The sequence below is a fragment of the Rhinatrema bivittatum genome, chromosome 12, assembly GCF_901001135.1.
Source record: "Rhinatrema bivittatum chromosome 12, aRhiBiv1.1, whole genome shotgun sequence".
NCBI classification, from domain to species: domain Eukaryota; kingdom Metazoa; phylum Chordata; class Amphibia; order Gymnophiona; family Rhinatrematidae; genus Rhinatrema; species Rhinatrema bivittatum.
The window spans coordinates 51,368,975-51,382,227 of NC_042626.1; the positions used below are offsets into that span (position 1 = coordinate 51,368,975).

Sequence of the window (13,253 nt, forward strand, 5' to 3'; positions counted from 1 at the left end):
GCTTATGAGCTGGGCGGAGCAGCACTTATCCCGCCTGGCGGCATCGCACATCGTCGGAGTGGACAATGTGCAGGTGGATTTCTTGAGTCGGCAGCGCATAGATCCCGGCGAGTGGGAACTATTCAAGGAAGCAATGACGCTCCTAGTGCGCAGGTGGGGGGGGCTCCTCATCTCGATTAGATGGCTACTCAACAGAATGCGAAAGCTCCGCGCTTCTTCAGCTGAAGACGGGAGCTCAGAGTAGAAGGAGTGGATGCCCTGGTTCTTCCTTGACTTCAGGAAGTTCTGTTGTACGTGTTCCCTCCATGGCCTCTTATAGGAAAGGTCCTGCGAAGGATCGAGGTCCACCGAGGAGGGGTGATTCTAGTGGCGCCGGAGTGGCCTCGACAGCCGTGGTTTGCAGATCTAGTCAACCTCGCGGTGGACGGTCCAGTTCGTCTGGGCCGCCTTCGGCATCTTCTTCGGCAGGGTCCAATATTTTTTGACCAGGTAGATCGCTTCTGTCTTGTGGCCTGGCTTTTGAGAGGCAGCGACTGAGGAGAAGGGGCTATCCGGAGGAAGTGATTTCTACCCTTCTTCGAGCCAGGAAAACATCCACCTCTCTCGCTTATGTTCATGTGTGGAAGATTTTTGATGCATGGTGTGTAGAGGCGGTGGTTGCCCCTCGTCGCGCTTCGGTGGCACATATCCTAGCTTTCCTGTAGAAGGTCCTCGGTATGGGATTGGTGTACAATTCTCTGCGGGTTCAAATGGCGGCCCTTGGCTCCTTTGGGCGTCAAGACAGGGCTCAGCTGGCCTCTCATCCGGACGTTGTACGGTTGTTGAGAGGCGTGAAGCACTTATGACCGCCGGTTAGAACTCTGTCCTTTGTGGAGTCTCAATCTGGTTCTTCGGGTCCTGTGTGAACCTCCTTTTGAGCCTCTGCGGACAGCTACTCTCAAGGATTTAACTTTAAAGACATTTTTCTGGTGGCTATCATTTTGGCCCGCAGGATCTCAGAACTTCAAGCCTTATCCTGCAGGGAGCCGTACCTCAGTTTCACAGATTCTGGGGTAACTTTGACTACAGTACCATCTTTTCTTCCTAAAGTAGTGTCAACTTTCCACCTGAACCAGTCGGTGGAACTGCCAGCCTTTCCAGAGGCAGGATCCAGAGAGCACCGGCGGCTTGATGTTAAGCGCGTTATCCTGCGCTACCTGGAGGTCACCAATGATTTTCGTCTGTCGGATCATATATTTGTTCTCTGGAGCGGTCCCAAGAGAGGAAACAAGGCCTCTAAAACCACGATCGCTCGTTGGGTCAAAGAAGCAATTTTGGCTGCATACATTGGCGCTGGTAAGCATCCTCCGGATGGAATAAAGGCGCACTCTCTTCGTTCACAAGCGACTTCTTGAGTGGAGAGTCAAGCTGTGTCTCCTCAGGAGATATGCAGAGCGGCAACGTGGAAATCGTTGCACACATTTGCACGTCATTATCGTTTAAATTTACAACCCTCAGGTTTCGGCTCTTTTGGCAACCAGGTCATCCGAGCGGGGCTATCTGGGGCCCACCCTGTTTAGGGAAGCTTTGGTACAACCCACGGTCTGGACTGATCCGGGTATGTACAGGGAAAAGAAAATTATTCCTTACCTGCTAATTTTCGTTCCTGTAGTACTCTGGATCAGTCCAGATGCCCACCCTATGGTTCTTGTATCCTGTCTTGACATATTGATAGCCAGCTCGAGGCTGCAACTCAGAAAATGCAAGGATTCTCGACTCCTCGAATTCCTGTGTCTGCAAGTGTTTTCAATTCTGTATATAGTTACTCCGCAGTTTTGGAGTCAGTTTTGATCCATTCATCGGTTTTCTCAGCTTTGATATTCTTAATACTGAAGGGACGCAGGGGGTGCAACTGGTTATCAGAGGGCGCCCTACAAGTTTTTCTCTGTCTCTATCTGCTGGAAGGGAGGCATAACCCATTGTCTGGACTGATCCGGAGTACTACAGGAACGAAAATTGGCAGATAAGGAATAATTTTCTTTTTCTCTTCTAGTTGTAAAATAGTTTTATTGAGGTGTGTATTCCTGCTAGTTAGGTACAAAATAATTTCTCCCCTTAAGACATCTTTACTAGTTTCCCAAAAAAGTTTAGAAGTATCTTTATGCTGTTGGTTATTTTGTTCAAAATCTTCCTTTTTTTTTTTTTAAGAAATGCTTGAAAATCAGCATGTCCTTTCAGGTAACTGGGAAACTTCCAAATTCTTTCCCCTACCTCAGAATCTGATAACTGAATATCGATCCATATCAAAGAATGATCAGATATCCCAGATGAGCCTATTTCTGCCTTTCTAATTTTAAAGAATACATCTTGAGAAGCCAGTATATAGTCTATTCGAGATGTTCCCTAGAGATATGTAAAATACTTTACCTTGGGGATTAAGACTCTCCATATATCCAAACGTTGTAATCTTTTACATAAATATGGAATTCCTTTACCCTTATTAGTACTTTAACCTGATGTTATGAGGTAATTTATCAAGCAATGGGTCTATATAACGATTCTTCCACTTGGCTTTGTTCTCAACTTTGAGTATACCAACCCAATAGGAACCTTCGCTCCATGCTTAAAAACTTATTACAAGTGCCCACAATAAGAGTAGCCAGACTTGATTTCACCAGAAGATGTGCCTTTTTGGTCACTGATCCTCTAATTTGGAATTCGATTCCGGGTGATTTAAGACAATCACTAATTTATAAAGAATTTAAAAAGAAAATTAAAACTGTTCTTTTATCAATTGCTTTTAACAACACTTTGGCATCTTAAATCAAATTTTCCACTCAGATGGTGTAGATGTGCTTTGGCCTCCCGGCATCTTTTGCACTATCGCCCTAGGTGGCTCTCGTCTTATTTCTATCCTTTAGGCTATCTTAAATGTTGTGTTTTTTTATTTTAAATGTTTTTATCTTGTTTGTGTTTTTTTAAATGACATTCTGCATGTTAATCATATGTGTGTGTATGTGTATATATATATATATTATATCTCCTTATACATATATGGTTACTGTAAACCATTTTGATTGACACTGTCTGTAAAAGCTGTATAGAAACATTTTTAAATAAATGAACACAGTTAAAGTTCCCTGTTAAGAATAAAGCACCTTTCAGATGGATCATTAGAATATTTACTAATTTGAGAAAAAAATTGTGGTCATATTTGTTGGGTGCATAGAGATTACAGAATGTGTTCTCTTTGCTTTTAAGCTTCCTGATTAAGATTATAAATCTCCTGTCTGGGTACTGAATTTCATTTCCTCTTTGCCAAGTCACATTTTTATTAATAAGAATAGCTACACCTGCCTTTTTTCTTTTTGCAGCAGAAAAACGGCAAACATTCACCCATTTGTTATTCAATTTTTTACTTTCTAGTTCAGAAAGGTGTGCTTCTTGCAAGCAAGCGGTTGATACTTTATTCTCTATTTTAAACTTTGGAGTACTTTTTTTCTCTTTATCCGGGGACCCTAGCTCATTGACGTTCCAGGATATAATTCTTACACTTTCACCCATTAGCTATAAACAGCCCTGTTACAATAATGATACATGCAGAGATGTGGGATATCCTGCCTTGCCACACCTCCTTGTCAGCTTGCCACATCTGTGAATGACTCCAAACTTTTAAACCCCAATGAACCTTGATATTTACTGCCCAGGCCCACCCTCCCCTCGTCGCAACAGTATCGGCTCTCGATAAAACAGCATATAGCCAACTGGAATAATTAGTGCCGAGAGGATGACTACACTAAAAATAATCCTTTCTCTCTCACCACCCCCTTTCCCATCCCTTCCCCAACTCCCTTCCCTACTATCCCGCCCTCCACAGGAGAACATGAGGTATGTTACATGTGTACGGGTGCTGCTCTCTCCTTCCAGAATTATAAATAAAAGGAGAACAATAACATAAGTTTGTGCACTTAAAGAAAACCATGCTAGGCCTCCTGATAGTCTCAGGCCAAATCAGGTGTAAAATTATGCCCAGTCGTTTTAGAGGAGGCTAAACGTTGTATGTTTGGACAGTCAAATTGTTTCCTACCGGCCACCACTGGTGTGAACCGGTGTCTTCACTCTTAGGAAGCCTTGTCATTCCTCTCCTCCTGATGACACAGTATTATTAATTCCTGAGGACTCTGCCGAATCTACTGTCTCTTGTCACCTCCAGTACGAATATATCGTCGGCACCCAGCCATCTCCGATATGGATCAGTATCTCTGCTCTGAAGTCTTCCCGCATTTCTCCTCTCAATGACGCACTTCTATTTATTCCCTGTGTACCTTGCCAATTCTGCTATCCTCTGTTAGCTCCGGTACAACTGGGTCTCTGGTACTCCATGAATAACATAATATTGACTTAGAATGTAGTCCCAAACAACTTTAATAGGCTCCTCATGAGCCGACTTGCCCGACCCATAAGAAATTGCAGAAGGAGATCAAACATTTTCAAATTTTAAGTTTAAACAATATAGAAAAAGTATAGACCACTTTGGCCCGAAGGCCTAAGTGAGGACATAGTTGGGCTCTGCAGAACGGAACATATCCCAAGAGCTCAAAGTTCTTTCAGCCTTACAAGGTATTAACAAATTGCCACGCTTTTTCAATTTCTTCAAAGAATTACACTTTTCCATCATGCCAAATTCTAAGTCTCGCTGGATATTGCAAGGCAAATTTGATTTATTTTTGTGCCAGAACTGAGCACAATGGATTGAAAGCACATTGTTTCATGGATACAATGAATAGTCTTGGAAAATTCTGATGGGTATATGTTGTGGTGGTGGACCCTTGGACCGAGGGGGAGTTGGCGCTGCTTATGGGGAGGAGCCCCACAGGTCCTCACCATTGGCAGGTGGAGCTAGTGGGAGCAGAGGCCCGACTGGAGCTTCATCAGTACCATTCTACGTTCCCCTTAGGTAGAGCCCTCAGGTGCCAGGGCCAGCTGGTCTTAGGTGGGGGCCTATGCTTTGGTGGAAGTTCAGGCAGACAGGAACACTGTGGACCAGCATGCTGAAGGGTCAGCGGAGGGACAGTCTCAGGTCGAGTAGTGATTAAAGTTGGTGGAACAGAGTAATGTTGGTATACAGGCCATGGTCAGAGGCAGGCAGCGAAATGCAAAGTTGGAGTCCAAACAGTGGTTGAGGCAGGCAGCAAGAAGCAAGGTTGGAGTCCAAGCAGTGGTTAAGGCACGCGGCGAGAAGCAAAGTCGGAGTCTAGCAGTGGTCGAGGCAGGCAGCGAGAAGCGAGGTCAGAGTTCAGTCCAGAGTCAGAGCCAGAAGATCATTCCAAAAGGGAGATGAAGAGGATGAGGAAATCAAAGGGCAACCAGAGAAGGGAACCACAGCCAGGAGGCATGGTCTCAGGAATCACAGGAAGCAGGATCCAAGAATCAAGGACAGGAATGCAGGCAATCCACTACTCCTTAAGGAGTTGACCCATTGACAAGGCAAGGACTGGAAGCTGGAGCCGACTTGAAATAGTCCCATGGTGGTGATGTCATCAATGGGCGCCTGGCAGTTGTTTCCTGCCATTGGCCCTTTAAGAAGGGCAGGATTGGGTGCACGCCTAGGGGACCAGTGCATCAGACCTGGGAAGATTGTGGTGGCAGCCGTGCAAGCAAGAGGAAGGCTGTGTTCGGCACTCCCGCTCCTCAGCGTTGGGGGACTCGAAGGTGAGTGCGGTTTTCCTGTAAGACTGCATGACTTCTTGTTTATGTGTGAAATCAGAATTTTCACAAGAATAATTCTCAATCTGGTTTCCCCACTCTGTGACCCCATTCGATTTTTATAGCTCCTTGCAGATTTGCCAGGTTTAAGGCTTATGGTAGACATTTTTCTAAGAAGCACAGGAGATCAAAATCCTTGATCTCCTCTGGTAGACCAACAAGATGCAGGTTATTTTGACAAGAACTGTTCACTAAATCCTCTATCTTTATTTCCTGAAATTTGGCTAATTTTTCCAATTTCACCAGTCTGCCTTCTTGCGCAGTCACCTCGTCTTCCATTACTGATATCCTCCCTTCCGCAATTCTGATGCACGAGTTAAAGTCAGGAATAGCTGATTTGACCTCTGCTATTTGTTCCCGAAATGGAGGAAAGTTTCTCAGTTAAGGATGCTGTTAATTCCGAGATCAGATCTTTTAGAGAGGGCAGACACAGACTCTGTGTTGCTGCCATTTTACCTTCCCCCTGCCCCAACTTTTCCTTTGTCTTCTTTTGCCCCTTTAATGGGTGTAATATTTGGTGATTTGTTCATAAAATGATCTTTTGACATAAAGATGTCTCCCAAAGTATTTTTACTGTGTGGAACGAAAGAGGAATTTGTATTGCAGATGACTGGAGAGATCAGCGCCCGGAGCTCTGAGAAACCCAATTTTCCCAGGCTCACCACATCGCGTGAATCCCCTGGATTATGATATCTTTAAAGAAAAACTGTCCTGTTTTTGTTCTGAATTTTATTCTATAAACGAGTCACAGCAAATTCTTGATTCAATAGTACGGGAAGCGATCAAGGCTACAATACATGGTGAGATCATTAGTCATGTAGAATATTTGTTCTATGTTCTTATAAGAACAAAGAAAATAATTTAATGTTGACTTCCCTGGAAGGAAACATTACGGCATTAGAGGCTGAACATATTAAGAAAGGTTCATCAAATGTGCTAATAAATCTTGTCAAACTAAAGTATGAATATAATACACTACTCAGTCGGAAAGCAGGTAAAAGTATCTTTATGAAACATTCTTAATATTACACTGGAAATAAAGCACGCAGACTTCTGGCACAGTATTTAGCTATTAAAAAGAATAGAACTAGAATCCATGCAGTTAAAATTTCAAATAATTCCACTGTCATAAAAAATTCTGAAATCCTTTGTCAATGTTTTAAATATTATCAGGAATTATATACTTCAGAGTCATCAGATGCAAACCAAGAGGGTAAGAAATGTATTTCTTACAAAATTAAAGGCTCCTTATTTAATGAACAAGGACTGTGAATACCTAGACTCCCTGATAAATTAAAAGGAGATTGCACAGACCATCGACTCTCTGCCCTTAGGTAAATCTCCGTGACCTGACGGATTCCAAGTGGAATTTTATAAGACCTTTAAAACCTGTTTACTTCCTAGGCTAAAAATGATACTTTCACTTCTCTGACAGGGAAAACTAGTCAGTTTTCTGAAGGCTGCAATAATTTTACTAGAAAAATCGGTAGAGATCCCATTTAATAGCATGAGACCTTAAAATTATTATTTTAATTGTTATAGGTATAGATGGTGGCAACATTTTTTATGTGTTCCCATAGCTGAGCCCAAAAAGGTTGTATCTTAATGCAATCATAAGGTGCCTCCTGTTTGTTCACACTGCCAGCAGGTAGCAGAGTTCCAATGTTTGGAAGAGTATCTTAGAAGGATGAAATTTTAGTCACAGTGGGCTCTGTTAATGAGTGTTGTCTTTGAAGTCAGTGTAAGCAAATGAGAAGTGGGAAGTTATATCAACATGAGATGAGGATGAGCTGGCATGATGGACAGTGGTTTGTTCCCTAGAATGGAAGTAGGAGATCTTCATGCACTACCTATTGCTGACCTCAGTTGCAGAAATGATGATTTAAAAAAAAAAAAAAATCATTTTAATATTATAGTTGTTATGTGGCTGTCGGCACAGTTACTCTGGCAAAGATGATTTCATCCACTTCCTACCGTTCTTTCAGAGGAGAGAGCTTGGTCCATCATACACCATAACCGGTATTATGCCACAAAAATAGGGGGCTCCAGCCTGGAACGGTCCTACCTTGGGGACCTGAAGTACTGGAACGCCTCCTGGGCTGAGGTTTCGGCACTGGCCAATGGGTCTGAATACTGCGAGCAAAGGATAGAATTCTCCTGCTACTTATCCCGGCTCCTCAACACGCCTTGTAAGTTTCGTATCTCTGCAACAAAGCAGCTTTTATTTGGTGGGGGGGGGGGTTTGGTGCTTTTAGTATTATGTATGGGTGGACGCTTAGCGCAGTTCTTCTTCCAGCAATATGTTACTGATTTTTCACCAGTGAGCTCTTGCCAGCTGTGCTTAATTAACTCAGTGGCATGTTTTTGTTTAGATGAAGTTATTTAAGAAGGGGAATCCCCTGGGAGTTCATGAGAGCCCTCTCCAGCACATTTGCTGCAAGTCAGTAAAGTCAGAATCATCAGAAATGAGTTTGGAAGAAAAGGCCTTTCATTTGTAGATCATCTGATTTAAGACTTTGGCTGTAAATTCTTGCCATCTGCGTACCTTTAAATCATGAATTGAGGTGGGGGGCGGGGGGGCACGCAGTATCTCTCCAGTAGCTGTGTGCACCCTTCACCAGTGTAGACCTTCTTTCTGTTGACCTTCTCATGAAAGGAGGACAGTGGGTGGGTGAAGTACCTGTTTGCCCCTAGAATGGTGCCTATCCAGAGCATTGGCTGTGACCACTGCACTGCTATCTTGCAGAACACCTGGGTCAGCCCAGCCCCCTTCATAACCATTAAACACCCCAAAATAATTGGACTGTCTTTGCAGCTGTGAAAATAAATTGCATTTTGTTAAAACCTCATCACTTTTAAAGCTAAGCATCAGTTACCTTTATAATACTTCTCTGAATGTGGAAAACACAACTTGGGGGGATGGGGAGTGTTGCTTTTCAACACCCCGATTGTGGGCCATATTCTTAGCAAAAGCTGTGAGATCAGAAATGCAGTTTTAATCCCCCCCCCCCCCCCGTCAACTTCCCTGGGATCTAAGCTTTATAAAATGTTCTAACCATTTGCTTTTCAGCTGGGCTTCCTTTCAGTTTCTGGATGGGCCGGAATAATGAGAGGCATTTTTACTGGGGTGGTTCTGGTCCAGGCATGCAGCGGTGCGCATGTGGACTAGAGAAGAACTGCGTGGACCCCCAGTTCTTCTGCAACTGTGATGCAGATCAACCGCAGTGGTGAGTGGTATGCTCGGCTCGCGCTCCCTTCCTGTCCCTCCGCTTCATGGGGGTCTCATTTTACATTGTGCATGGACCCTTTTTCATATCGTCCATACCATCTTAATGGCATCATATTCTGGCTTTCACGTGGCAGAACACAGCAATGTCACCAGCAGAAGCCAGTTTGGTGTTCTTTAGGCAGATGAAAGTGGAGCAGTTTTATTTTCTTCAGAAAATGTTAAAAAGATTTTATGCTTTTTTGGTTTTGTTTTTTTTTATCTGGCAGCTAAGCAGAAGGAAATGCATCCAGTAAAAAACTTGCAGAGTGAAGTTTGAAGGCTCTTGAAACAAAGGAGGATGGAGGAGACGTGAGGGAAAAGTTTCCCTCCCTGTATTTGGAGGACAGGAAGTTTAGGAGAGAGAAACTGGAAAAATTATACATTATTTTTTGCTGATCAAATAAGGAGGGCTTCTGCTTTCCAAGAAGAGGGGGAGTTGACAATTATAGAGCAAATTATTAATGTTGTTGCTTCTGGCATTTTATGGGATTGGTAGTGATGAGAGATGTTTTGCATGTAGGAGATATGATAAAGGAATTCTGAGCTTCAGAGACCACCTGCCAGTCACCCAGGTAGTGGTTGGAGACACAAATCGCACAAACTCAGAAGCCTGGTTTTCAGTGGGGCCTCTGCGCTGCTATGGAGACAGTAAGTTCAGACATGACACACGTATGCACCCTCCCCCCCCCCCCCCCCCACATTTTAAAAGCTTGTGGCATGCATGAGCACCTGGTAACGTGCTTTTCTGTAAAAATGTGCTCCTGAGCATTGTGCAGGTTCAGTAGGAGCGCCAGAAATAACATTTACAAAATAAAATAAAGTTCTCCCTGATTCTGGAAGTGGGAGCAGGAGAATTCCCTGCATAAGTCTAGTCATGCTATACAAATGATTAATAGTAGTTTCCTGGCTATGTTGATGGATTTGCTCATAAAAAAAAATTCCTGCGGTTGCTGTGTTAGTCCTCTTAAATACATAGCAGTAAAGCTGAACAAACAAATTGGAGATGAGGCCTTTCTATTGGACTAAATATCTTTATGACTTGCTTAGGAGAGCTATGCTCTCTTCATCAGGCCTCAGAAGCTAGCCAAAAACGTATTGTTCCCTATATGTACCCAGATCAGTCCAGACTCCTGGGTTTTGCCTCCCCTCCAGCAGATGGAGACAGAGAAATTTTGACAGACTCTGCCCTATATCCTGCGGTGCCAGTATTTCTCTGTCTCCAGCAGATGGCAGAAGTGCAAAACCTACAGTCTGTACTTGTTACTTAGTGTAAAAAAAAACAAACAAACAAAAAAAACTAGACAGAAAGAGAGCAGGGAGCTTTTGTTTAATTCCAATTTAGGTCTTTTAAAAAAAAAAAAAATCTTGAACAGGACGAGGAGGATTTTCTTCAGCCTCCCAGGGGGTTGCCAGGTCCTGAGGGGACCATCCCCCCTGGTGCTTGAGGCAGCTGAGGCTAGGGGTCGAGGACCCTATTGCCACTTTGAAGCAGCACTGGGTGTGATACCAGGGATCCCGGCTCACTCACCCCAGAAGGACCAGGACCCATAGAGGACTGCTGGGCAAGTTTAAAAAAAAACCCAAAAAAACCCCAAACCCCCCCACCCCCCCCCCCAAAAAAACCCCCATAATCTTTATTTTCTTTGCTCGGACTCTCCCTTCCGTTGCTGCCGCTGCAGGTCTTTCACCGCCGATTCGCCGGACTCCAAGGCATTTTTCTTTCCCTCAGCGATGCCACGGAGAACAACATGTCAGGTAATGCGGCTCGGCGCATGTGCAACTTTCTCAAGACGGCCTCTGCTCGTCCTGTCTCCCCAGGGGGGAAGGAACCTCCACAGCCGCCGGGGAAGTTGTAGATCGTGCCCACATGGCTTCTAAAGGGCTTGGAGGACCACGGCCCCCTGATCCGTTCCCACTGAGCGTGGGAACGGAAGCCATTTTGGACACCATCAGGTCGGCGACGCGATCCACAGCGGGGGAGGGGATTCTCCCGCCTTCTTTATCCCTGCAGCAAATGGCCCCCGGGGGGGGGGGGGGCAAATCAGTGGGGCATGGCTCAGATGTAACGGAGAGCCCCGAGGGGGCCTCAGACTCCTCCTTTTCATCCTCCTTCTCTTCTGAGTTTATTTTATTGCTTCATAAGTCCAGGAAGTCAGGGAAAAAGCAGGCTGCAGATAAATTTCCTTTCACGGTGCCAATTTCCAGTTCCAGAAAGCGGTCCAAACCTAAGGAGGGCACTGGGTCCTCCAAGCTGAAGTGCCCTGGAGGTCAGTGGCGCCCCATACGGACACAGATTCCTCCTTGGAGGTTTCTGATCCAGATGATCAGAATCTGCCATCCAAGCCTCCGTGGGGGGTTGACGGGGATGCAGAACAGCCACAGGATTCTGTCCGTGGGTCCCATATTGTGGAGAGTGACGACCCAAAGGTGGTCCGCCTTTTTAGAAAGGAGGAGCTTGGCCCGCTTATCCCACAACTTTGGGGGAGTTAGGCATCGAGGCTCCACAAGAAGAATCCCGGATGGGGACTATTGATCTGGTATTGTTAGGCCTGCGTGGTTCGACTACTTCCTTTCCTTTTCATTTTTCGGTCACTGACTTACTGTTCAGAGAATGGGACACCCCCGATCTAGGGTTGAAGGTCAGTAAGGCAATGGACAAGCTATATCCTCTGCCAGACGAAGCTTTGGACCTTCTTCGAGTTCCCAAGGTGGATACAGTGGTGTCAGCTGTCACCAGAAAGACCACCATCCTGGTTACTGGGGCGACGGCCCTCAAGGATCTACAGGATCAGAAGCTGGAGCTTCAGCTCAAGAAAATATTTGAGATCTCAGTGCTTGGAGTCTGAGCGGCTATGTGTAGCAGTTTTTCTTTGAGAGCTAGCCTTCGCTGGGTGCAACAGCTACAGGCCAACAACTCTCTTTCATAGGTGGAAGCTCTCCAGGCAGGATGTCTTGAAGCTGTGGTCGCTTATAGTGCTGATGCCCTTTATGACCTATTGCGGACATCTGCCAGGTCCATGGTTTCGGCTGTCTCTGCGCGTAGGCTTCTGTGGTTAAGAAACTGGTCTGCGGATATTTCTTCCAAGGCTCAACTGGGCTCTCTGTCTTTCAAGGACAAGTTACTTTTTGGAAAGGACCTGGAGGACATGATTCAATCCCTTGGGAGAGAATAAGGTTCATTGACTGCCTGAGGCTAGACCCAAGTCGAGGGGCTCTCTTCCTTCTAGGTCTTGCTTCCGTGGGAATCGAAGATTTTGAACGGCCTGGTTTTCCAGTTCCTCTTTTAGGCAAAATTCAAACAGGCAGCAGTCATGGTCTCAGTCCTTTCGTGGGCGGCGCTTCAGCAGGCCTGGTGTAACCCCCAGTCTACACTGGGAATTAGGTCTCCACAATGAAATGAGGCCGGTCCATTCCTTGGTGCCGGGCATAGGGGGCAGACTGTCTCTATTTTACGAGGAATGGACCATATTGACGTCTGACCAGTGGGTCCTCTCGGTGATAAGGCACGGTTACGCTTTAGATTTTGCCCGTCGCCTTCGGCTCTGGTTCCTGGTCTCCCCATGCGCTTCCAAGGAGAAACGGGCGGTACGAGATACATTGCAGCGCCTTCTTGAGCTTGACGCCATTACACCAGTTCCTCCTGTGGAACAGCGGAGGGGCTGCTATTCCATTTACTTCGTGGTACCCAAAAAGAGGGTGCTTTCCGGCCCGTTCTTGATTTAAAATGAGTCAACAGATGCCTTCGTGTTCCCCGCTTCCGCATGGAGACTCTGTGGTCCGTCATTGCCTCTGTGCGAAAGGGAGATCTGACGGAGACGTATTTACACATCTGAGTCCGGGCTGTCCACCAGAAGTTCCTAAGGTTTTCCATCCTAGGTCATCATTATCAGTTTCGAGCTCTGCCTTTTGGACTTGTCACCCCACCCAGGACCTTCACCAAGATAATGGTTGTAGTGGCAGCGCAACTACGGAGGGAATGATTTTTGGTGCATCCATACCTGGGCGACTGGCTGATTTGAGTGAAATCTGAGTCACTTTGCCATTCGGTGGTCCACAGAGTGCTTCAGCTATTGCAATCGCTCAGATGGGAGGTCAACCTTGCCAAGAGTCATCTGGTACCTTCCCAGTCCTTGGAATTCCTGGGAGCTCTGTTCGACACGCAATAGGGGAAAGTTGTCCTTACCACAGACCGCATTTGCAAGCTGCAGGGACAGATTCGAGACTTACTGTCCAAACAACC

The 13,253-nt window shown here is 45.5% G+C and overlaps 1 protein-coding gene across 1 annotated transcript in view; it reads left to right on the forward strand.

The window, feature by feature from the left end:
• CNTNAP1 (contactin associated protein 1) overlaps positions 1 to 13,253 on the forward strand; it is a 166,281-nt gene that overhangs the window by 85,561 nt on the left and 67,467 nt on the right. The window contains exons 13-15 of the mRNA XM_029573972.1: positions 7,731 to 7,934; positions 8,816 to 8,972; positions 9,534 to 9,661. Of these exons, the coding sequence (XP_029429832.1) occupies positions 7,731 to 7,934; positions 8,816 to 8,972; positions 9,534 to 9,661 (489 nt within the window). The remainder of the gene's footprint in view (positions 1 to 7,730; positions 7,935 to 8,815; positions 8,973 to 9,533; positions 9,662 to 13,253) is intronic.